General features: G+C 38.8%; 1 protein-coding gene across 12 annotated transcripts in view; it reads right to left on the bottom strand.

The window, feature by feature from the left end:
- LOC130838808 (zinc finger protein 14 homolog) overlaps nt 1-16,667 on the bottom strand; it is a 71,833-nt gene extending 55,166 nt beyond the window's left edge. Inside the window, exons 1-5 of one of the 12 annotated variants that reach the window (XM_057712413.1) lie at nt 16,644-16,662; nt 12,066-12,152; nt 10,168-10,246; nt 8,616-8,742; nt 7,410-7,508 (exon numbers count right to left, since the gene is read on the bottom strand). In XM_057712413.1, the coding sequence (XP_057568396.1) occupies nt 7,410-7,508; nt 8,616-8,742; nt 10,168-10,197 (256 nt within the window). In that variant the 5' untranslated portion in view covers nt 10,198-10,246; nt 12,066-12,152; nt 16,644-16,662. Of the gene's footprint in view, nt 1-7,409; nt 7,509-8,615; nt 8,743-10,167; nt 10,261-12,065; nt 12,153-13,098; nt 13,222-15,852; nt 15,935-16,257; nt 16,495-16,643 lie in introns of those variants that run through there. The other 11 variants (XM_057712418.1, XM_057712410.1, XM_057712419.1 and 8 more) reach the window with 11 other exon arrangements.
- Nucleotides 16,668-27,269: the final 10,602 nt, after the last annotated feature.

The raw sequence follows: 27,269 nt of genomic DNA, 5'->3' as shown, positions 1-27,269 counted from the left end.
CAGATGCCCCTAAAGAGGAAGTTTCCTAACAGTCATCCCAGGCTTTCAGTTGAGACCACAGAAGAGATACAAACAAGCAGTAAAGAGACTATTTTCTTAAATAGATGAAGTTAATCAGCCCATACTCTGTATACCTACCAGAGGCAAATTAAATCATCTCTGAAGAAAGACAACGTGTTGTTCAGAAACAGTATCATTCAGAGACACTAAAAATTTTCAAACATAATGTCCATAATTCAACTATAAATTATCAGGTATAAAAGACTGGAGAGGGACTTCCCTGGTGGCGCGGTGGTTAAGAATCCGCCTGCCAATGCAGGGGACATGGGTTCGAGCCCTGGTCCAGGAAGACTGTACATGCCATGGAGCAACTAAGCCCATGTGCCACAACTACTGAAGCCCATGCACCTAGAGCCCATGCTCTGCAACAAGAGAAGCCACTGCAATGAGAAGCCCGCACACCACAGTGAAGAGTAGCCCCTGCTCGCCACAACTGGAAAAAGCCGGTGCACAGCAATGAAGACCCAACGCAGCCAATAAATAAATAAATAAAGTCTATGGAAGTAAATCAAATTTTAAAAAGTAAAATAAAAAAATAAAAGACTGGAGAAAAATGACTAAAAACCAAGAGGTTAAACAGACAATAGAAACAGACCCAAGCCATTCCAAAACTGATTAATATTCCAAGCAAACAGATACAAGATGGAGGATTTACCCAGAAGTGGAATTCATTAAAAATATCTAAGTAGAGTTCTTATAATTAAAAAAATATGATAACTAAAATTTAAAATTTAACAGATAGCTTTAACAGCAGATTAGACTTAGCAGAAGAGAAGATCAGTGAACCGGGAAATGGGTTTATAAATGATATCAAGGTTGAAGCACAGGAATAAAAAAGAAAAAGAAAAAAAACATAAAAGATACATGGGACAATGTAAAAATGTTTAACATGTGTAAGCCAAAAAGAGAGAAGTGCAAAAATGGAAAAGACATAATATTTGAATATATAATAACCAAGAATTCTTCCAAACTGACAAGACATCAAGCCTAATTTTTTTTGATTCCTAAAAACGTCAAACAGAATATATGCATCACCATATAAAACTATCCACAGCAGTAAATCTGTGAAAATAAAAAGGAAAATTCTAAAAGCAGTTATGGGGAAAAACAATACCTCCAAAAGAATACCTCCAACAGTTACAACATGACAGACAAACTGCCACTCAATAAAAATGACAGAAGCCACAAAAGACAAGAAGACATCTGCGAAGACAAAATAACTGCCAATCCAGAATTCTTTACCCAACAAAAATGAAGACAAAATTCTACACTTTAAAAATGAAGACCAGGGAATTTCCTGGTGGTCCAGTGGTTAGGATGCCATGCTTCCACTGCAGGGGGCATGGGTTTGATCCCTGGTCAGGGAACTTACACCCCACCTGCTACATGGCATGGCTGGAAAAAAAAATGAAGACAAAATAAAGATATTTTCAAATAAAACCTAAGAGAATTCGTTGCTAGCAGGCACAGTAAAAGAAATACTGAAGTAAGCTCTTCAGAGACAGAGAAAATGATTCTAAATAGAAGCACTACCACACAGAAAAGAGAAAGGAGCACTGTAAAAGGTATGTGTGTAGGTTAATCAAAATCAATATTCATAATATAATATAAATTAATACTCTGTGGGGATTTAAATGTATGTAGAATTAAGATACATGACAACAACAGTACAAAAAGTAGAGGACACATAAAAGGAATTTACATGTTGTTAGCATCTCTTGAATACTGGGAAAGATATAAAGGAACTAATTTAAGATATAATGTAGTAAGTGAAGAATGCATGTGTAAATCTCTAGGGCAACTATGAAAAATAAAATTATGTATAACTGACACATTCAAGAGGCAAAAGCTAAAATAAAAATACTTGATTAACCCAAAAACAGGCAGGAGATGGAAAAAAGGAAGAAAGAACATGTTGAACAAACAGAAAAAGGAAGATAGTAGATTTAAACCCAATATAAGAAAGTTACTTAAATGCAGATGGATAAAATATGCCAATTAAAAGACAAAGATGCTCCTTAGCCATATAGGGGGAAGGAGGCTGTGTGAGGAGTCCAATCTGGGTAAAGAGGACATCCACTTGTGGGGGCAGCCCTGTGAAGGTTGCTGGGGAGTTCCAGCAAGAAGAGGTGAGGATCCAGACAGAGGAGCTGCCCAGCGTGTTCTGGGCAAACCCACCCTGAATCTAACATCTGTCATCCCACCAGTACCATTCAAATCAAAACCACTATCATATTCCATTGGGACAAATGAAATTGCCTCCTAAATTGGTCTTCCTACTATCCATCTTGCCCCTATTTGATCTATTACCCATAGAGTGATAATTACAAGACAAATCAGCTCATGTCATTCCGCTGCTCAGAAATCTCCAATGACTTTCTCACACTTAAACGTCACATGCTGGGAGTTCCCTGGTGGCCTAGAGGTTAGGATTCTGAGCTTTCACTGCTGTGGCCCAGGTTCAATCCCTGGTTGGGGAACTGAGATCCGGCAAGTGGTGCAGTGGGACAAAAAAAAAAAGGTCACATGCCTTACCCTATGATATACAAACTTTTACACGATTTAGCCCTTGTCAAATTTCTGACTTCATCTTGTTATGCTACTTTTCACTTATCTTTTGAATAATCATTCTGGCCTCCTTGCTCTTCCTCAAACATCAAAGCCTTTGTTTCTCCAACCCAAGATCCCTGCATTTACTGTTCCGTTAGGACTGCTCTTGCTTCCTGCTTTAGACAGTCATATGGTCTGAACTCTTTTTTCATGTCTCCACTCAAATATCACCTCATCAAAAAGCTCCAACCACCCTAAAACAAACCTGTCTGTACCTGCCAATTTCTATCCCTTGCTCTTCTCACTTTTCTTAATAACATTTGTCACTATATAATACTGTTTATTCATTACTTGTTTACTTAATGTCCTATTAAACAAGACTGCTGGGAACTACCACTCTTGCTCACAATTGTCCTACTGGTGTCTAGAACAGTGCTTGGTTCAGACTGGACATGCAAGTATTTGCTGAATAAATGAACGAACATGTTTTTAGGCAAGCAAATATATATGTGTGTGTATATATAGTTAGAAACTGGATCCTATTATAGATATTGCTATGGACTGAATTGTGTCCCTCCAAAACTATACATTTAATCCCTAACACACAATGTGACTGTATTTGGAGACAGCGCTTTTAGGAGGCAATTAAGGTTAACTGAAGTAATAAGGGTGGAGTCCTAAATCACAGGACTGGTGGACAGAATAGGATAGGACTGGTGGCCTTATAGGAGGAAGAGAAAGATTTCTCTCTCTCTCTCTTCACCATGTGAAGAGAGTGTAAGAACGGCGCCGTCTGCAAGCCAAGAAGAGAGCCCCCATCAGGCCCAAAAATGCTAACCTTGGACTTCTAGCCACCAGAATTGTGAGAAAATACATTTCTGTTGTTTAAGTCACCCAGTCTATGGTATTTTGTTATGGCAGCCTGAGCTGCCTAATACAGATTTAGATATAGATGAATTGTAGTCATTGATCAAGAAAAAGAGTAGCTCCTCTCTTTGTTCAAATCTTTTACCTATCACCCTCAACAGGACATTTTTATTTACTTTTTATTTTGAAATAAATGTAGATTCATAGGAGGTTGCAAAGAAATGTACATGAAAGTCTCATGCACCCTTCACCTAGTTCCTCTCAATGTTAACATCTTACAAGCCTGAATATTATAGTAAAATATTCAAACCAAGAAATCACCCTTGGTATAACCCATAAGGCTTATTTAGATTTCACCAGTAATACATGCGCTCACGTATGTGTATGTATATAATTCTACGAAATTTTATTACATTTAGCCTTGCATAACCACTACCACAATCAACATACTCAACTATATCATAACCACAAGACTCCCTTGTGTTATTCCTTTACAGCCCCAACCATCTCCTCCCCTCCCTACATTCCTAACCCCTGGCAATCACTAATCCATTTTCCATCTCTATAATTTCATTATTTCACAAATATTACATAATTAGAGTCATACGGTATATACCTTTTGTGATTGGTTTTTCTCACTCAGTATCATTTGCTTGAGGTTCGTCCAAGTTGTTGCGTGTATTAATGATGTATTCCTTTTTGCTGCTGAGTATTACTCCATGGTATGGGTATACCGTTCACTCATTTTTTAACTAGGTTGTTTATCATTATAGTGTTGAGTTGTAGTGTAGAGACTGGATACTGATCCTTTGTTTTACTACTATTTTCTCTCAGTCTGTGACTTACCCATTCATGTTTTTACTGGTATATTTTGATGAGATGAAGTTTTCAATTTGGATAAATTGTGATTTACCAATTTTTAATTTTTATGGTTATTGCTTTCTCCTAAGAAACTTTTGCCTACTACCAAGTCATTACTCTATGTTTTCCTCTAAAAGCTTTATATTTTTCTTTTATATTTTTATATATATAATATATATTTAGTTTTTAATTTTTAATTTTATTTTTTATATTTAGCTTTTATATTTTGCTTTTTATATTTTTTAACATTTAGTTTTTATTTTTAGGTCTAAAATCCAACTCAAATTAACCTTGGTATGAGGCAGAGGTTGAGATTTTTTTTCCAGTTATTCCAGCACCATTTGTTGAAAAGACTTTCCTTTCTCCATTGGAATGCTTTGATGTCTTTGTCAATAAATAAATGAGCCTTTAAGTGCATGTGAGGTCTATACCTAGGGTCTCTGTTCTATTTGTTGATCCTTAGCCGATACCATAGTGTCTTGATTGTTATAATTTTATAATATATCTTGAAGTATCTTGAAGTCATGTAGTCTAAGTTCTATAACATGCTATTCCTTTTTTAAGATTGTTTTAGACATGCTAAGTCCACTGTTTGTCCATATAAATTTTAGAATCAGCTTGTTAATGTCCACCAAAAAAAAAAGTTCCTAGGATTATGACTGGAATTGTGTTGAATGTGGGAAGACATTCTGGAACCTTTTTGAAACATTGAAAATGTTGAAGTATGTGGGCCGAGCGATGGGATTCAGAATGTCCTACTTGAGCAGTGGAGGAGCTGAGGGTGCGGGGCGTGGAGACTAATATCACCCTGTTTGGTCCTGAGGGATGGCTGGTTAGCCAAAGACGGGTAAGATTCCTCAGAGGAGGAACAACCTAAGACAGGAACAGCCGCAGAGGGGCCAACAGGGGTGGTGCATAGAACCTTCCTTATATCACCGTGTTTGGCCCTGGAGGATGACTGGTTAGCCAGAGACCGGTAAGATTCCTCAAGGGAGGAACAACCTAAGACAGGCACAGTCGCAGAGGGGCCAACACGGGTGGGGCACAGACCCCCAATATCTGAGAGAGGTCTCCTGCCCCCAGGGCTGTTTTGCTCTCCACACCCAGCTCAAATCCACACCTGCTCAACTCAGACCCAGGAAGTAAACAAAGATAATTGCCTCAGTCATGTGAGGCCTTTGATTGTTTATGAGTGTAACCTGAGAATGTTAGCCCACGAACTCAATAAAAGCAACCTGGGATGAGTCAGCAGGGCTCTTGATCCCGGAGGTCTTGAGCCCCCCGGTCCCACTTTTCTCTTCAGTCTGTGTCTGTGTCTTCTTCAAGCTTGCGGCACCCGTCACTCACCTCGAGTCGCCGAGCTGGTCTCGGCAGTTGAATGCAAAAAATTGACATTTTTACATACTGTGTCCCTATCCCCAAAATGGTACCTCTCTATTCATCAGGGCTTCTTTTATTTCTCTTAGCAATGTTTCACAGTTTCTTTATAGAGGTTTTGTACATTTTGTCAAATTTATTCTTTAGTATTTTGTTTTTTGACACTATCATAAATTGAGCTAATTTACTTTAAAATTTCTTAATTGATAACTTTAATTATCCAATTTTTTTCACTCAGTATATAAAAACACAATTGATTTTTGTAGCTTAACTTGGTATCCTGTGATCTTACTGTGATCCTCACTTACTGCTTTGAGTAGCTGTTGTTTTGATTCCTTAGGATTTTCTAAGTATATAATTACATCATCTCCAAATAGTTTTACTTCTTCCTTTCTGATCTTTATATCTCTTATCTCTTTTTCCTGCCTGATTACAATGCTAGGACCTTCAATACAATGTTAAGTAGATATGGGGAGATTGGGCATCCTTGCCTTGTTCACAATCTTAGGGGGAAACTCTTAAATCAAGTATGATGAAGTTTATGATGTAATATTTTTTCAGCAGATGCCCTTTATCAGGTTGAGGAAGCGCCCCTCAATTTCTAGTTTCCTGAGAGTTTTTTTTTAATCATGAATGGATGCTGAATTTTGTCACATGCTATTTTTACATCTATGGAGATGATCACATGGTTTCTCACATTTCTGTCAATATGGTAAATTACACTGATTAATTTTTTAATGTTAAACCAAGCTTGATTTCCTGGGATAAACTCTACTTGGTCATCATTTTTATATATTGCTGGATTTAATTTCCTGATATTTTGTTAAGCATTTTACATCTATATTCATGAAGGATGGAAATTACCAAAGGGAAAAAAATTATAGACATATCCTTCACGAACATAGTGTAAGAGTTATAGCAGTCTCATAAAATGAGTTGGAAGGAGTTCTTTTCTTTTCCTGAAGGAATTTGTGTTTTACTGTACTATTACCACCTTAAATATTTAATAGAATTCACCAGTGAAACCATCTTGGCCCGGCATTTTCTTTCTGGAAAAACTTCTGATAATGAATTCAATTACTTTAGGAGCTATGAGATTATTCATATTTTCTTTTTTCTCTTGTGTCAGGTCTGGTAAGTGGTCTTTTTCAAGGAATTTTTCCATTTCATTTAAGTTGTCAAATTTACTGGCATAAAGTTATTCATGGTATCCTCTTATTGTTCTTTTAATGGCTATAACGTGAAGTGAAAACCTCTCATTCTGGTATTAGGAATTTATGTTGTCTCTTTTTTTCTTGAAAAGTCAATCTGGTGTTTACCGATTTCGTTGATCTTTTTGAGAAATCAACTCTAAGCTTTATTAATTTTCTCTAGCTCTTTTCTTTTTCTATTTTGCTGATTTTAACTCATATTAATTATCATTTTTTTCCTTCTACTGAGAACAGTTTCTCTCTTTGAAGTGAGAGAAATATGAGACGAGAAACAGAGCATTGTAATCAAGGCCAGTAGGAAGTTCCTTTGCTAGCTCAGGCTTGAAAGATTTTAATTTGCTTCCTAGGTCTCAGGCCTTTTCTCCACAGGCTATGGGCTTTTGAAGAGAGATCTGTAACATCTCAAAGATATGGCTCTACCCTCACATACTTGGCTATTACCTACAGTAATGACTTCCCCATGTCTGCTCAGCCCTCACTCACCAGGGTGATGTCTTCTTGTCTCTTCCCTTACAATCATCCAGGGCTCCTTCCCTTCATCCAATAAGGTAATCACATCTGGTTGAGAAATGGAAGGTCCTGCTTTAAAGATAATGTGATATGAAATTATAAGCCCCAAAGTCCTTAGGTTCAGATTTGGTTAAATTTATAATAAACTATAGATCAAAATGGTACTTTATAAAGCCTAAGAGCAAAGAAATGCTAGGGAGTTGAAGAACACTCATACTAGGGTAACCTCAGGACCACAAGGAATAGATACCAGATGGTTAAGAACAGGCTTTAAAACAATTTAAACTCATACAAGTTCTGTTGAGAGGCAGTCTTGTGTAATAGTTGAGAACACAGAATATGGATCCAGACTGCATGGGTTCATATTCTGCCTTTGCTGCTACGTTACCTCTGCAAATTATTAACCTTTTGTGCCTAAATTTTCTCATCTGAAATAAGGATAATAATAGTATATTTCTCATAGAGTTGTGAGGACTAATTAATAATGTACAATGCTCAGAATAGTACCTAAGTACAAATATATGCAGTTTTATGTATATAGACACATAATATGTGTATATTAGCTATTAATTTTTATTGTTATCAATTTGCTGAAAGGAGAATAAGAGGCTTCCTTAGACATCCTCAGATCCTTACTAGGATATTCATTTAATGTTAAGTGCAAAGTTCTTGGATTTTAAGTTTCAACCACAAAGCAAGTAGAACTAAATATGTCTGTTACAGGAAACAGAATGCATTTGCTTGAGTTTTAGATGAACTTTGTGGATTGATCTCATACCATATAAGTTCTATGGCTTCTCTGATTTTTAAAAAGACTCAGAATCCCTGTGTCTAGATATTCTCTTTGCAGTGGATTAGAAAAGGGGATTAAGCATCTACATCAATTCTGGGCTCAAATACAACGTGAAATCTGGTTTCTTGGACAATGCTTCTGCTGTAAATAACCCAGAATTCAAACCCAGCCCCTTGGGTACTGAAGAAACAAGGAAATAACACAGCCTGAAGAAAGTCTGAAGGACGTAGCCTGCTGAGCCTAAGAGTGATGGGGCCTATTTTCAACCTAACAAAGCTTGAAGCATTTCTTTGGGACAGAGAGAAAAATTTTATCTAGTTTCTCAAAACATAGTCCTGAAATTGACAGAAGAGAAAGCCAGTATAATTTGGGATAAATAGCCTTACCTAGTGAGATGAAGTTGCTATAATTCTCCCACATCACATCCCTATATAAGTCCCTCTGAGCTGAGTCCAGAAATTCCCATTCTTCCTGTGAGAAGTCTATGGCCACATCTCTGAATGTCACTGAACCCTGAAAAAATAAAATTCATGTATTACTTGTGAAAATAAATGAAATATTTTTTAAATGGAAAGAGAGGCGATCAATGACTGCATTGCAGAGAGGGACAGAACACATACAGCAAGCAAATTTATGACGTGTGAGGAACAGCAGGAAAATCTGTATCACTGGGTGCTACATGCCTTGAACAGTCCTGTGACTGCAGATAAAATTAAATTTTTTCCCCAAAATATCTTGAAAGGAGTAAAATAACCAAAAGAAGTCCCAATTAAATGAAACAGTGCACACAAGCCTTCTGCAAGCTGTGTCTCCACCACAATTTATTAGAAAGTATGAGGTCTTCTACCTTCTTTCCCCTTTACTGAGCATGAAAAAACACCAATAAAAATTTCTCCCAAATGTACTACAAAATATCTAGGAAAGCAGACTCAAGTTCATCACAAAGTCATATTTTATTATAAGCATTTTCCCTGTTATGACCAATTCTTTAGTAAATCTCTAAAAATTTGCTATATGGCAGTCCATATTTCAAATGTATTAAACCCAATCTTTTTTCTCTCTCTCTTTAGATGTCTGAATTCAATACAATGTCAAAAATCCTCCTCAACTCTCATATTCTACATTATCTACCACTCATGCCTATGAATGATCTTCTTACTCTTTATCACCCATCATCCATCACTGAACACGTTTTCTCATTTCTGAGTTAGAGGATACCGAATGGTAAAGGCATCACCCTGGACCAGTGGTTTTCAATGAGGAGTGATTTTACTTCCCAGAAGACATCTGGCCATGTCTGGAGACAATTTTGGTTGGCACAACTGGGGAGAGGTGGTGCGGGTGTTAGAAGCATCTAACTGGTGGAGGCCAGGGATACTGTCAGACACCCTACAATGCAGTGGACAATCCCCCACAATAAAAGATTCTCTGGCTCAAAATATTAATACAGTTGAAACTTGAACAACACAGATTTGAACTGCGTGGTACCAGTTATACATGTATTTTTTTCAATGGTAAATACTACAATATTACACAGTTCTGGGTTGGCTGAATCTGCAGATGCAAAACTGCAAATAATGAGGAATTCCAGATATGGAGGAACGGCACATACAGAGAGCCAGATTTTCAGCTGCACAGGGGGTCAGCACCCCCAATTCCCGCGTTGTTCAGAGGTCAACCGTAGTTCCAGGGTTGAGAAACCCTGCTCTAAACCAGCGCATCTTATAAAACTATACCATGGACTCTGCTCCTTGTATTCTTCTCTCAGGGTTTCCTGGAGATGATTCTTGATCTCTCTATTTGCTGCCCTATTCTGATCACCTCCTACTCACCCCATTAGCGAGGGAGGGATCCCTCACTCTAAATGGTATGAGATGACTGAATATCCGATACCTGACAGATGAGATTGACAGCAGTTTATTAGTCACATATACTCACAGCCCGGGAGAGGAAGACACCACACGTCATGCAGGGCCACACAGGGGTTGCACTCAGGAATAGGGTGAACAAGCAGGATCTGTGGGAGGCAGGCTTTATAGTAAAAAGAGGATGAGGGGTTCCCTAGCCAATGCAGGAGGATGTAATTGGCTTGTTTGAATAATTCTGTAGGCTGGCAAAGAAGATGAAACCTATTAGGTTGAGGACTAGGAGGCTGGTTTAGCTGGTCTGACTGATAGGGAAACTAGCCAGGTAGGGTCTTTTCCATTGGAAGGGGGCCACATCTGGGGAGAGCAGGGGGGCTCTTGGTTAGGTCCTTGGAACCCTGATAAGATATCAAGGCAGCATATGAAATTTTACGCCTCACAATACAAGGCCCCAATCACATCCCTACCTACTCCACCCAATTCTAAAAGCCTTACATACCATAAGATCTCAATGCAAACAGGGACTAAGACCAGCCAATGCTAAATCTCATCTTACGTACTTAAAAAATTCAAGTTTGTGGAGAAGTCTGTAGGAGTTCTCCCTACAAGCAGTCAAATAAGACCAAATTCTCTCTTTCATCAAACCACAAGATCTTCAAGGAAAGTTCAACACAGGGATCTCCCACTTAATATCAATAATCCATTCTTGAAAATCAAGACATTCTAACACTACATTATTTTCCCACCATTTTGGGTGGGTGCCTATTTTCCCACCATTTTCAAGCAAAGAATTATACTGCAATATACACCAATTCCAACCCTCCAACTACCTTCACATATCCCCCAGGTCAGAATTACAGTACACATGGGTCACTGCACACATGATCTCTGGCTTTAGTATTTTCATTGTCTCTTTTACCAAAAATTTTTTCTCACTTGCTTTGTTTCTTTCTCCACAATTTTCTTCAATACTTTTCCAACTTTTTAGGAACTCATTTCACAAAATGACAAAAACAGGGGCTACATGTGAAGTGCACTATGAAAATGCATTTCCAACAAGAACATGATGGCAGGAATGGCCCACACTCTTTATGATGCTCTGATGCCTCCCTTATCACCAGCAGCCCCAGTTATACACATCCCCTTTAATGATATTTGCACGCATTTCAAAACATCTGCAGATGGTTCTAACTGTCCAGCAATTGTATTTGGAATATAACAAGACTTCCTGCACGTTGTTTTTTGTTTAAAAAAAAGTTACATTGAACTATACAACTTTACTTAAAGTTCTAAAAATAGGCAAAATTATTGTATGGTGTTCAAAGTCAGGATTACATTTGGATACACTTGGACTGGGTGGGTAGAAAAAGACTGAAAGGGGGGCATCTGAATGCTAGTAATGTTCTCTTTCTTGACCTGAGTGCTGATAGCATAGATATACTCAATTTATCAAAATTCATTCAGGTACACATGTCTGATTTGCACATTATTCTCTATGTATGTTATACATCGAAACAAAGTTTTAAAAAAAGACTTTTTAAAATGTCAAATTGTGTTTTGGGGATGTAAATTTTTCCCATATAAAACTCAACCAAAAATCACTGTATTCAGAGAAATATGCTTTCTCTGAAGTTTAGGTATTAAAATCAAAAGCCTAAAATCAAAAATGTTAACGGGGGTACATTCTGCAGAGAATACTTGCATTCTTCTCAAGGCATTTCACTTCTGCTCCCTGATGGCTCTTGACAGATTTTGTAAACAGGAGATCGTCCACATTAATGGAAAAAAGGGAAGGGGGCACATAAGGGATACCGGACTATTTGTCCCCAACCCTCACAGGAATGAGAGGACCTAGAGTGGGTTCCTGGATGGAGTTCTGTTAAATAGGAAGTTTCACAATAAGGAATGAGTATGTACACATGGCCTAGAAATTGGCAATATTTCAAAAAGGAAGAAGAAACGTCAACTTACGTGGGCCATTGTTTCGAACTGCAAGAACTGGTCAATCCTTTTCAAGATTTCTCTGTTGGAGAACTACAGAGCCCAGACAAGCCAGATCTGGAAGAAGAAAAAGCAGCCATGAAACTGGATGTGCCTCGGAGCTCCCCAAATGACTTATGTTAGTATAAGCCTTTTTTCTCTTCCATTCCTGCTTCCAAACTACTCCTCACTACTATACCCACACTGCTCTCATACCCAACCGGAGGAGAATATAGGGAGTCTGAAGAAATCCAAACCCTGATGAAACTCAGCTAAACAATGCTGATCTTGTGTAGAACTCAGACACTTCAGCAGGAGGACTTCTGTCCAGTTTCCCCGTCTGGCAGTGTGGATCTGGTCCTGACACTGGATTCCTCAGACTTGTCCTGAGCAGCTCTTCCCCTTTGCAGTATAATTTTTCAGGGCTAAGAAAGGGCCACACCATCCATACTGAGCCTCCTATGAGCCCCAGGATCCTGCCTGAACTTCCTAAACACAAAGACTGAAAATCACACAGATTGGGCCTGGCAGCTCCTACGACTGTAAAGCTGCACTGGCCTTTCCCCAGCCAGAACAACTCACTACTGTTTCCCAATCAGAACCTCTCATGCCATGATGTCCTTTTCCACCCCCTCTCTTTCAGTAGAGGATTCATGATCACTGCAGTTAGTCAACAACAAACATTCACTGAGCACGTTCATGTGGTGGCTGCTTTAGGTAAATCACTCAGCATCGTTCTGCAAAGTGGTTCCCCTCTCTTTGCAACAGTTCAGAAAACTAATGCTCAGGAGTCAAATCATTTGCCCAGATTCACAGTCATTAAGTGGCAGAGCTTTGTTTTGAGTCCACATTTCTCAAACTAAAAAGCCATCTTTCAACTTTGGTTTTTGCCTTTGAAGGGTAGAATTTCTAGTTCACTGAGAGAAATCTGAGCAAGGGTAATTTGCTAAGAAATAGATAGAGCCTTTCAAAAGATACTAGACCTCACTAATTAATGAAACATGTTAAAGCCACCAAAAAATACCTTTTTACAGTGACGAGATTGAGAGATATAAGGACCGATGATACGTTGTATTACCAATGTTACAGGATGGTAGGTTGGTCCAAATCTAGAATTGTGTGAAACAACATTTAAACTCTGTATCACTGTAAACCAGAAACTCCACTTCTGGGACTAAAGGAACTATTTGCACATGTACATAGAGATGTTTGCAAAGATATGTTTACAGATATGGTTTATAATGAATAAAAGCTGAAAAGAATCAAACTGGGGAATGATTAAATAAACTGTAGTACATCTATACCATTGAAAACCACGCAAAGAGTAAAAGTGATGATGTTGCTCTAATTTTGATGAAATGCGTAAAGCCAGTATGTTAAATACAAAAACCCCCAGCATGTGTGGCCTTAAAGTATTTTGACAAAAAAAAAAAAAAAATCACATGTATGCCTAGAAGGACCAGTTAAAATGTTTACAGTGGTAGTTCACAACATTCACCACCATATTAAACAGTGTGACTCTAAAGTACACAAATACTCCAAAGAAGGGAAAGACTTTCCAATTCGACTTTTCCTTCAGTCTTCTGCTGAACTGAGAAAAAAGTTCAGGATACTCTAAAAATAGCTGTTGTTTTTCCTGAGTGACTTTTCTTCTTAGTTCAGCATCTAATTCATGATTTAATTTACCCATCTATGTTAGAGTACAACCTAGAAAAGGACAACAAAAAGTTTCTGACTGATATGTTTTAGGCATTGATGGCAGTCTCACAGCTGCTTCCTTTCACAGCATCCTGACAAATGGGTTTATTTTGCTTCTGAACCAATCCTTTGGGCTAAGATGCCTATGAAGCCCTCCAACTGCTGTTAGATCTTCTTGTCCTATTTGTCTAACTTTGCGTGTAACATCATTAAAATAAAAATCGTAAGGCATAAATCTTACTGTATGAAATCCCCCTTTTCCAGAGACCTCATAACTTGACACTGGACATAACTTGACAGTGCTTGCTGTAGTCAGAGTCAGATTAATATCTCCCCCCTTATGATGGATTAATGAGTAAGGCGGGAAGGATTTGTTTAAGTATACATGATGACGAGATTTGGTATACTGTTGTAATTACTAACATAGGCTTTGCTGTCAAACTTCCAGGATATCAATCTCAGCTCTGACAGTTATTAAGTGTGTTACCTGTGACATGTTACTTAACTTTTCAGCCTTAGATTCCTCTTATATAATGTAGGCAATGGTGATAACTATAGATTCTATCCCAAAGCACTGAGTATTAAATAAGACACTATATATAGTAACACACTAAAGTAGCAAATAAACACTTAATAAACATCAGCTATATCACTGAAGATGAAGAATACTACATACTTCTTCCCACAATTATTAAAGAAAATTCTCTCTGCACTTCCTTTTTTCTTCCACAAACAATCTGAGCTTCTCAGCCCCATTCTTTCTTATAAAGCTAACTAATAAATTTCAAAGCTTCAGATTGATAGGCAATTCCTAAAGGAGGGTATGTGGATGGATGAAGCATACATGGAAAAATCCTCATGATTTCTGGATCTGGGTGATGAGGAAAAACATAGAATTACACTTTCATAATAACAACTAAATCTACAGAGCACTTATGTGTCAAGCATTATCTGAGGACTTCACATATATTAATTCATCTCTTCTTAGCAATCCTATATGGTAGGTTCTATTATTATCCTCCTTTTACAGATGAAGGAATTGTGGCACAAAGAGAGGAATTCAATTGCCCCAACTTCACCCAGCTCTAAGGGTGAAGGATTAGGATTAGAATCCTAATAATTCAGCTCCATAACCCATACTATTGCCACTATACTGAACTGCTGGTCATAAGACCACATAAATATGTGACCTGAAACAAACTTATGTTGTCAAAAACTTCATAGCCCTTTTCAAATTTCTACTAATGTTTCCCTTCTCTCCCACTAATAATCCCTTCTCTTGTTAACACAGAGTTCTCTGTCAAAAATTTATCACCTTACCACTCCTAAAAGCCTCAAAAGCACAAGACCCTGTCAGCAATCAAACCATCTCCTACCTTTCCCTGCTTTTGACCTCAGGGCACTGGAAAAGATCAAAGACACCTAGTGTATAATTCAGACTAAACTGTAATAAATAAATCACAATAAATCACAGCCTAAAATAAAGCTCTGCAGTTAGCCTCCCTGCATGAGACTTACACGCAGACCACTCAAATTATTAGAAAGCAGCAACTCACAGGCAGAATTAAAAGACTGCCAAATGTTCATCTGAATAGCCACTGGAGAGGAGAGGATACCGGGTGGGGGCAGGGGGCTCTAACCCTCGAAGGAAGAACAAAGTACCAGGCCAACGGATAGGATATTTCAGGTGTTAAAGCCTAAACAGCTAAAGACTACCTGGAACAAGCCTGTGTAGTCCAACAAAATAACATTTATTGACTCAAGAGATGGAGGAAATTCCACAGGAATGTGATGGAGGAGAGGGATAAGGAAAGCTCTTTTGTAAAGAGTTGAGTTCCAATTGAAGGATTCTGAGGAAGTGCAGAACCATTCTTCACTGACTGCAGTTTCTGAGGTGAGAATAGGAGAGGCAGGGATTAATTGGAGATTGAGTGCTACCAGTGAAGTGAGGGTAATTTAGCAACTGGCTATCCCCAGTAACAAAATAAAAATAGCAAGGCGGTTCTGGAGTAACACTGGTAAGAAAGCCATAAGCTCTCAAAAAGGGAGTCTTTATGGCGTTTTACAACTGCTGCTTGACCTGGGCACAAATAATGTTTTCTATTAACTCTGCAGCTGGCTTTATCTTTTTCTCCTCCAACCAGATTAATGGCAGGGCTGCTTTTTCTCTTTTCAGTCCGACCCGATTTTTCACTCTTTCACAAGGAGAAGCAAACGTCCCCAAGTCTAGAAAAAAATAAAAATTACATTTCATGGAAGAGGAAACAAATATATATGTAATTATGTGTGTGTGTGTGTATACACACACATATAACTTCATATATATAATTATTTTCCCCTTTCTGTCTCCATTCCTAAAGATCAGCAGGTTGGGACAAGGAGATGGAATCTGGACGCACTGAGTCTTTTTCGGAGCTTAACCTGGCCAAACTAAGGACACACCCCCGCTACCACACTTGCTTCCACCATTCACCACACACAGAACCCGATGGAAGTAAGAGGGAGCCTGGGAGAAGCTGACCCTTCCGGGTGAGAATGCCCAGAGTACAAAGACCAGGGCTGGAATCTGTCTCCGAGCTCTTAAGAGCTGCCTTGGGAGGGAGCTCTGGTTAAGCTGTGGTTCTGAGAGCTGTGGTTCTGCGTCTTTTTGTTACGGGCCTTCACTGTGGGGTTCATAAATCTAGCGCGGAGCCATTCTGGGCCGCTGCATCTGTGCGGCCCTTAAGTAGGAGGACAAAGGACGCATCAGGGCACCTAGTGTCCAGTCAGCATCACAAACTACAGCGTCACTGCAGCCGGGTGCACACAGAGGCCCGCGCTGCCCCCGAGCCGCCCCCGCGCCCATTTCCTCAATGCAGGAGACCAACTCACCTCTCCGAGCCGACACCAGCAAGGAAGCCGGAAAGAAACTAGGTGCAGAGGCTTGCGGGAAATGTAGTCCCGGTAGAGAGCGCCTGGTCCTCGCCCCAAAGGGCTGCGCGGAATACGCAAGCGCGGGCGCGAGCCCTCGGTGCGGGAGCGCGCGGTGGACCTCCGGGCTAGGAAACAGGCTGGCGGGGGAGGGGCTTCGAGGTTGCCCAGGGCTGAACGAGGCGCACGCTGCCAGCTTGGATTTGCTTCGTCGCTGAGGAACCCCTGTCAGGGCTTAGAGAGAAGTCTTGGCACCAGCAGGCGCCTAATAGATGTACTAGGCACACGGCAGGTGCTCATTATATATATCCAAGCAGGACGTGGGTATACATCAAGTCTCAATATCCTCCAAACCCTAGCAGAACCTGGACACACAGAGATTGTTCGCGCTCTCTCTCTCCCTCCCTCCCTCCCTCCCTGCCTCCCTCCCTCCCTTCCTCCTCTCTTTGGGTTTTTTGCCTCTCTTTCTCCTGCGCTTGTGAACGTATATAAAAGTCTACTAGTTTAAGGTGGTTGATATTGTCATTCAGATGTTACTTATCCTTACCGATTTTTTTTTAAAAACCTAGTTCCAGTAATTACTGAGATAAGTGTATCTATTTCTATTTTCCTTTTAGTACTACCAGGTTTTGCTTCAAGCATTTTCAAGCTCTGTTAAGTACATACATTTATTATTGTTTTCCTGATGAGGAGGATTGAAAAGTAAACATTAGGGAGGGTGTCTTCAGAAGTCTCTCAGGTGAGTAATAATTGAATTTGTCCCGTCCTGAGTTCATTCAGGAAAGAAACCAGATAAGCCTGCCAGGGACCACACTGCAGCATCCTCCCCATCTTAAATTTTTTATGTATTAGTTCATGGATGGAAGAATTTTTCTTCTCTCAAAAAACTTTAGAAATTATCTGAAAATGTCTGGGCTAATCTTAAATCTCATTTTTCGAGCAGTAGAATATATATGAAGTAGGAAATACATGAAAACTGCGATTGTGGATTTGTCTGTTTCTACCTTTAGTTCATTCAGTTTTTGCTTCATATATTTTGAAGCTGTTATTATAGTATATACACATTCATGATTATCTCCCCAGTGAATTGACCCTTCTATTATGAAACATTTCTCTGTGTCTCTTGTCTTGACATCTGTTTTATCTCATATTCGTATAGTCACTCTAGTTTACTTGTGCTGTGTGCACACAGTATATCTTGTTCCACCTTTTCCCCTTGAACCCGTCTGTGATTACATTTGATAAACATTTCTGGTAGATAGCATGTAGTTCAGGTTTCACATTTTTTATCCAGTGTGGCAATCTTGGGGCTTTTCAAAGAAACATTTAATCAATTTATATTGATGTAATTATTAATTTGGTTGGATTTATGTTTACTATTTTGTTGATTTCTATTTGCCACATTTTAAAAAATTAACTATTTCTCCTACCCTGGTTTTTTGGAGGGTTGATTAATTTTTTTCTGATATATTTGAATTCTGTTGGCTTTTCAGGTATACCTCTATGCATCTTATTAGAGGTTGCTCTAGGGATTAAATATGCATCTTTAATGCCTTAGAGGACTGGGGCGGGGAGGGTGGGGGGGACTCGAGGTGGGGGGAGTCAAGGAAGGGAGGGAATACGGGGATATATGTATAAAAACAGATGACTGAACTTGGTGTACCCCCCAAAAAATAATAAATAAATAAATAAAATTTTTAAAAAATATGCATCTTTAATATAGTCTACACTAGAATTAATATTATACCACTTCATGTAAAATATAAGAACCTGTAACGATATCATTTCATTTGCACTCCTCATTCTTTTTTTTTTTTTTTTTTTGCCACACTACGGGGCATGATGATCTTAGTTCCCCAACCAGGGATCAAACCCATGCCTCCTAGGGGGAGTGTGGAGTCTCAATCACTGGACCACCAGGGATGTCCCTGCACTCCTTATTCTTTGTCTTATGATTGTTATTTCAACTATATGCCTTATAAAACCCACCATACCATGTTACATTATTTTGCTTTAAGCAGTCATATATTTTAATAACATTTAGAAAAGAAAACATATTTTACAATTACCCACATATTTTCCATTTCTGATGCTCTTCTTTCCTACCTGTTGGTATTTCCTTCCTGTTTCATCCAATGTCAATTCCTTTCAACCTGAAGAACTCCCTTTAGCGTTTCGTTTACTACGGTTCTACTGGTTATGATCTAAATCTTCATTTATCTGAAAATATCTTCATTTCATCTTCATTTTAAAAAGATATTTTTCTCTGGGGATAGAATTCTGAATTCACATTTTTTTTCTTTAGTACTTTAAAGATGTTATTCCATTGTCTTTTGGCTTTTATTGTTTCTAAGTCAGTATTATTCATATTTTTGTTTCCCAATATGTTATGTATTGTTTTTCTCTATTTGATTACAGGATTTTCTATTTTTCAGATTTGGGGGATTTTGGTCATAGTTTTTGTTCTACCACATTCTATCAATCCTCTCATTCTAGGACTCTATTTACACATACAGTAGGCCACTTAATATTGTCCCATAAATATCTTTCTTTTTTCAATCTTTTTCCTTTTTGTACTTAAGATTGGATAATTATTACTGATCTGTCATGAAGATAACTGACCATTTCTTCTGATGCCTCCCATCTGTTCTTACACTCATTCAGTGAAATTTTTGTTTGTTTTTTCAGTTATAAAACTCTCATTCCCAATTCTATTTTATCCTTTCCATTTTTCTGTTGAAGCTCCTGTCCATTTACTCATTATGGCCATATTTTTCATTGTCAATAAACATATTCATACTACCACCTAATTCCAACATCTGGGTAATCTCAAGTTCTGTTTACATTGGTTGTTTTTTTTCCTGCTTATGGATCACATTTTCCTGCTTTTTAAAATGACTAGTCATTTTCTATTGTATGTTGTACATTGTGGAAGCTATGTTGTTGAGAGTTTAGATTTTGTTATCTTCCTTTAAAGAGTATTGATTGTTTTTAAGATTTATTTGTTTGTTTGTTTGTGGCTTCATTGGGTCTTCATTGCTGTGCACGGGCTTTCTCTAGTTGTGGTGAGCGGGGGCTGCTCTTCATTGTGGTGCACAGGTTTCTCATTGAGGTGGCTTCTGTTGCGGAGCATGGCCTTCAGTAGTTGTGGCTCACAGGCTCTAGAGTGCAGGCTCAGTAGTTGTGGCGCACGGGCTTAGTTGCTCCACGGAATGTGGGCTCTTCCTAGCCCAGGGATCGATCCTCTGTCCCCTGCATTGGCAGGCAGATTCTTAACCACTGCACCACCAGGGAAGTCCCCAAGAGTATTAATTTTTTTATAGCAGCCAGTTAATTTACTGGCAGATCAATGTGATCCCTTTAAGATCTGTTTTAAAACTTTCTTCCCTTAGATCTAGAGTAGCCTTTGCTAGCATAACCCTATTCTAAAGATGTGGCTTTATTAGGATGTCAGCTGACTACTAGGGTGTTCAGAAGTGTCTGTCTACTCTGAATGTTTGGAATTTCCTTTCTCCCATCATTTCTAGAATCTCTGTTCAGGTCATAGCTCTCCACCAGCTGTTCTCTGCTGGGCTTTGCGGAGTCTCCCTGTACATGCACAGCTTACTATTAATTAAAAATGTAAAAAGATCCCTATGCACAGTTCTAGGTCTCCTTCTTTGCAGAAAACTATTCTCTTGACCCTATCCCACAAATTCCAGGCACTTAGCATCCCCAGACTCTATTCTTAGCCTACTCCATTCAGTGAGACTCTGAGTTTACTTGAGCTATACCTCTCCAAACCACACTCCAAAATGTAGCCCCAGGCAGAAAGCAGAGACTATCATGGGCTTACTTCAAGTCTTTCTCTTTTATCAATGATCATAGTCCTATTGTCCAAAGTTTGAAAACCATTGCCTCATATACTTTGCCTAGTTTTACGATTGTTTTTGGCAAGGAAACTAGTCTAATTATCAGTTACTCCATCATGGTCAAGAGCCTTTAAAATGTTTTAAATTCCTGGAATCCATACCTCTCTTGGATTTCTAGTTCACTAGGATTGTTGGTTGAAGACTGAACCACCATCCTGTGCTAGTTCACAACTTTAAGAAAGTTAATTAATAAAGTTCTTAGTACATTTGACCAATCTATCACTTAGGAATACATTGCTTTTATTACAGTGCTCATGATGTACTTGATTGGATTCAAGAAAAAGAATCTGCAGTTTCAGGCAGCTCAGTGGAAAAATGAAACCGTATCCTGCAGTGATTGTATTTTTTTTAATCTAAGATAGCTGCATTTTTCTCTTACTTTAATGAAACAATTAAGCTTCTGGTACCACCTGTCTTTAGGTATTACTTTAAAAATGTTAATACATTCTCTTAGTCACATTTAATTGAAACAAAAGTCCTTCATAACTTATTCACCAAATACTTATTATACACATGGACCAGGGCTTTTTTTTTTTTTTTTTGGCTGTGCTGCATGGCCTGGCATGTTGGATCTTAGTTCCTCAACCAGGGATCAAATCCAAGCCCCCCTGCATTCGAAGCACAGAGTCTTAACCACTGGACCAGCAGGGAAATCCCAACCAGGCATTATTATGCATGAGACACATTAATTAACTAATAAGTAAAATCACACACAAAAAACCAGTTACTACCCTCAATGAGTTCACAGCCAAGAACTGAAAAATGACCATTTTAACACAATATGTTAAGTACAAAATTAATCTGACAAGATTGGCTTGATCAGGACTCTTACTTACCATTTCATCAGCAACATCTTACCTAGTTCCTTGCAAATATCAAGTGCTTAAGCGTATGAAAAATGAACACATAGAGACACTAGTATAAAAATCTCCTTTCAAAAAAACAATCTCCTTTGAAGATTTGAGTATATAGTATAGCCAACCATTGAGTGAGAATGTTTACATACACAATTCAGATATCAGTTTGTCCCATTGAGAACAGCAGCTATTTCTTGATTATTGACTTTGACAACACTGGTAGTTTTGGGGTATAGAAATTATAGAAGGAGATTATATTCATATAGCAATAAGTACAAAATCCAAGGTAAGTACAGGATGCAATAAGAATTCAAATGATGGATAAATGGTTTCTAGACCTTATGTTTGAACTGAATCTTAAAGGACAAGTATGATTTTTTTCAAGAAATATATATGTTCCAACTAAAAGTATGGAGTTATATAAAAAGATAATATTTGGAGAATTCAAATTACTGATTTCAAGACTTTCTATAATGTTACAGCAATCAAAACAGCATGGTATCAGTAAAAGAATAGATAAAATATCAGCGGAAACAAGGAGAGAGCCCAGCAATAGACCCACACAAATATAGTCAACTAATCTTTGACAAAGGAGCAAAGGAAATTCAATGGAGAAAGGATAATCTTTTCAACAAATGGTGCAAGACGATTGGATGTCCATATGCAAAAAGAATAAAAAGCAAAATAACACAAAACCTTGATACAGACCTTACACCTTACACAGAAATAAACTCAAACTGGATCATAGCCCTAAATATATAACACAAAACTATAAAACTTTTAGAAAAAAAATGAGAAAATCTGTGTGAGCTTGGGATGGTTGATGAGTTTTTAGGTACAACAACAAAAGCATGATCCATGAAAGAAAAAGTCCGTAAGTCAGACCTTATTAAAAAAAAGTCAGACCTTGTTGTGTGAAATACACCAAGAGAATGAAAAGACAAGGCACAGACTAGAAGAAAATATTTGCAAATACATATCTAATAAAAGATTTGTATCCAGAATATATTTTTAAAAAATCTTAGAACTCAACAATAAGAAAATAATACATTTGAAAAATGGGCAAAAGCTTTGAGCATACACCTCACTGAAGAAGATATACGGGTGGCAAATAAGCACATGAAGATATTCTAAACACCATTTGTCATTAGGGAATTGCAAATAAAAACAACAATGAGATATTACCACTATCTTAGTTTGGGCTGCTATAACAAATTAGGATAGGGACTTCCTGGTGGTCCAGTGGCTAAGACTCTGCACACCCAATGTAGGGGGCCCAGGTTTGATCCCTGGTCAGGGAACTAGATCCCACATGCTGCAACTAAGATTTGACCTGGTGCAGCCAAATAAACAAATAAATAAATAAATAAATAAAATATTTTTTAAAATAAAACAAAACATCTGCTCGATTTTTTTTTTTTTAAATTAGGATAGACTGGGTACCTTAAATAACAAACACTTCTTTCTCACAGTTCTGGAGGCTAGCCAGCAGGTCAAGATCAAAGCATAGGCAGATTTAGTGTCTACTGCTCACTTCCTGGCTTGCAGATGGTCATCTTGTTTCATCTTCACATGGCGGAGAGCAGAAAGAGCTTAAGCAAGTTCTCCTGTCTCTTCTTATAAGGGTGCCAGTCTGAAATGGCTATATACATACATATATTTATAGGACATTCTGAAAAAGGCAAACTATAAAGACATTAAACAGTTCATTGATTGTCAGAGGCTTAGGGATTTGGGAGAGTTGAACATGTGAAGCACAGGGAATTTTTTAGAGTGGTGAAACTATTTTGTATGTTACTATGGTAGTGGATACATAACACTATGCATTTGTCCAAATCCATAGAACATCACAGCACAAGTAGTGAACCTTAATGTTTACACATAAAAAAAATCAATTTGGAAGTTGATCCTGAGGGATCCCAGGATGAAATTCAATGACAAAATAATCCAATTGTACTAAAAATGTATGACTGGGACTTCCCTGGTGGCGCCATGGTTAAGAATCCGCCTGCCAATGCAGGGGACACGGATTCGACCCCTGGTCCGGGAAGATCCCACGTGCGGCAGCACAACTAAGCTGGTGTGCCACAACTACTGAGCCTGCGCTCTAGAGCTCACAAGCCACAACTACTGAAGCCCACGCGCAGCAAGCCTCCCTAGAACCCTTGCTCCACAACAAAAGAAGCCACTGCAATGAGAAGCCCACACACCACAAGAAGAGTAGCCCCCACTCTCCACAACTAGAGAAAGCCTGTGTGCAGCAAAGAAGATCCAATGTAGCCAAAAATTAATTAGTTAATAAATTAAAAGGTGGTGCTAATTTTTTTTAAATGTATGATAAACCTCACTGAAGAGTATCAGGGGAGAAAGAAGCTGACCTAAGTAACTTTGGGAATGAGTAGAAACTGTAAGTCTAAAGACAAGTGCAGGGCTTCCCTGATGGCGCAGTGGTTAAGAATCCGCCTGCCAATGCAGGGGACACGGGTTCGAGCCCTGGTCTGGGAAGATCCCACGTGCCTCGGAGCAACTAAGCCCGTGCACCACAACTACTGAGCCTGCATTCTAGAGTCCACGAGCCACAACTACTGAAGCCTGTGTGCCTAGAGCCTGTGCTCCACAACGAGAGAAGCCTCTGCAATGAGAAGCCCACCCACCGCAACCAAGAGTAGCCCCTGCTCTCTGCAACTAGAGAAAGCCTGCATGAAGCAATGAAGAACCAAAGCAGCCAACAAATAAATTTTAAATAAATAAAGACAAATGTGTATGGGTTAACAATTCTGAAACCATGTATATACTGGTATTAAACAAATAAATAAATGGATGAAAGACAATGAAAGACTGGTTCCTCAGTCTTGGAGTGGGAGGTTCCAGACCATCCAAGGAGCGGAGGTAAGACGTTATAGTCACAAATTACAATACATGTATGGAGTTTTCCATACATCACCCAGCAATTTTTGGACACCAGCTGGATGTCCTACAATTCAACCAGCTCCAACACCATTTTCCTGGAGATAGCATCAGATTTCACAGGCTGAGGGCTCAGTCCTATAAGATGGCCCACCTTCCACAACTTTAGATGCCAATTGCAAGCCCAGATTGTTACCTGTGCTTCTAACCAAGTGGAAGCTCAGGTTGTTACCTGTGCTTCTGACCAACTGGTTATGGTCTCACAATCCCTTCTTCAGGTTTGATTAATTTGCTAGAATGGCTCATAGAACTAAGGAAACCTGTTTACTTACTAATTACCGATTTATTATGAAGGATATTAAAGGATATTTAAGAACAGCCAAATGAAGAGATATGGAGGGGAAGATTCCAAAAGAGTATCTGTTCTCATGGAGTTTGGGGTCCAGCACAGTGGCACATGGAAGCATTCTCGTTCCCTAACCTAGAAGTTCTCTGAACCCCCTCCTTTTGGGTTTTTATGGAGGCTTCATTACATAGGCATGATTAACTCAATCTCCAGCCCCTCCCCAGAGGAGGGACAGTGGCAAACGAGAGCAAAAGGGGGACAAAGTTTCAACCTCTAATCACATGGTTGGCTCCACTGGCTACCAGATCCCATCTTTAGGCGCTTTCCAAAAGTCATTTCCTTAACGTAACAAAAGACCCCTTTATCACTCTCATCACGTAGGAAATTTCAAGGGTTTTAGGAGCTCTGTGCCAGGAATTTGGTGTAAGACCAAATATATATTTCTTATAAATCACAATATCACAGAAGGGAGAATGAAGTATTTGTTACTGGATTAGAGTCAGAGAAATCAATATGAACTCATAGTTAGCTTAATACACACACATATGTAAATAATTATACATTTGTATATATACCTGGGTTAGTATACACAAATACATTTTCTAACTCTGTCTGCTGAGAGGACATAGAAGCAATCCCATGAAAAATGAGCAATCCCTATGCCCAGCTCTTGGTTTCTAATACTGTTCAACAATGAAAGAAGTGTGAAATGTGAAATAAAATGGAGTTACTAACGTCAAAGTGTTTTAAAATGGAGCCAGAAGGCCATTAGGAGGTGGACCTTATGCACGTCCTCACCAGGTGGGGCCAGAACTTTTGAACTGGGCCAAACCACAAATATTCCAAAGACACCTACAACTGGTCACAGTAGTGGACTTTTACCTCCCTCCCGTGGCAGCCTTAGCACTCATTCATGTTCAGCCAAAACTTGCTTCTGCCTCCAACTCCAGTTGAGTCTGTAATGCAAACCTCCTTTCTTTGCCTTTAAAAGTCCCTGACTTTTACTCCCTAGTAGGGCACTGGGTTGTTACCAGAATCTGTGTGCCTCAAATTGCAATTCTTTGATCCCAAATAAATGTTTTTTTTGCTTGATTATTGCCTCCTAGGTTTATGTAGGTTGACAGGAACCAGAGCTCCTTGGAGAAATGGCTTATCCTAAAGCCGGGCAGGAAATATACAAGATGAGCCTGTAATGTCTTGTAGTACCAGAAAGTAAAGGAAGTGCTCAAAAAACAAAATGACGGGGGTATGTCAAAGGGACACAGGAGCCAACTGAAAGAGCTCACAATAGCCAAAGCTGGAACAATTTGAGAAAAACAAACAAAAACACATAGTATTGAATTATAACCCAAAGTATAAAATAATTACCCTGACATAAATAAATGGTTGAATAAATAAATGGGGGAGATTGAACAAATCTTCCATATAGAATTCTAAATAATTTGTGTGGATTACCCTTCCTCAAGTAGTTGGAGCATTAATTCCCAACCCTTAAGTGTGGGCTGTGCATACTGACTTTCTTCCAAAGACCGTAGTCTGGGAAGGGGGGTAAAGTAACTGTACAGTGGAGAAACCTGGCAAACACTACTTCGGCTAGGTATTCAAGGCTAGTATTATCAGTGATAAGTTATGTCAATAGCATGTACCTCTAATGTGATGTTGTAAGAATGGCACTTAGTGTGGTCTTCCTCCTTCAAATTCAAACCCCCAGTCTAACTAGGAAAAAAACATTAGACAAACAACTTCAGGGACAATTTATAAAATGACTGACCAGTACTCCTCAAAACAAGGAAACTCTGAGAAACTGTCTTAAGGAGCATAAGGACACAGAGAACTAAATGTAATGTGGTTTCCTAGATAGAATGCTGGAACAGAAGGACATTAGGTAAAAACTAAGGAAATTTGACTGGAGTATGGGCTTCAGTTAATTAGAATATACAAATGTACCATAGTAGTGTAAAATGTTAACAAAAGGGGAAACTGGATGTTCATTATTTGGGAGCTCTGAACTATTTTTGCAACTTTTCTGTAAATCTAAAACCATTCTAAAAGAAAAAGCTTATTTAAAATAAAGTATGAGGCTATGGGACAAGACAATGGGTGCAGGAAATTTGCATTAGACTTTTTAAATTGAGTAACAGTGAAAAGTGAGATTTATGTAACTATACTAGAGTGTTTTAAGGATCCCAGTGGTGGGACTTCCCTGGTGGTCCAGTGGCTAAGACTCCACACTCCCAATGCAGGGGGCCCAGGTTTGATCCCTCATCAGGGAACTAGATTCCACATACTGCAACTAAGGGTTCGCAGGCCTCAACTGAAGATCCCGCATGCGGCAACAAAGATCCCATGTGCCGCAACTAGGATCCGGCACAGCCAAATAAATACATAAATATTTTAAAAAATAAAGTCCCAGTGTGCTGACATTTAAAAAAAAAAAAAAAAAGGATCCCAATGGCAAAGAAGTGGCTGGACTTCAAGAACTTGGAACAAAGCTTTAAAAACCCAATTAGGCCTCTGCTTTCCCCCTCTCCCCCCATCTCACTCCTTACCTTCTGAGACATCAGAA

Source organism: Hippopotamus amphibius, chromosome 16 (genome assembly GCF_030028045.1).
Source record: "Hippopotamus amphibius kiboko isolate mHipAmp2 chromosome 16, mHipAmp2.hap2, whole genome shotgun sequence".
NCBI lineage: Eukaryota > Metazoa > Chordata > Mammalia > Artiodactyla > Hippopotamidae > Hippopotamus > Hippopotamus amphibius.
Note: the sequence above shows the minus strand (reverse complement) of the source record. Positions and strands in the feature narration are given on the sequence as shown.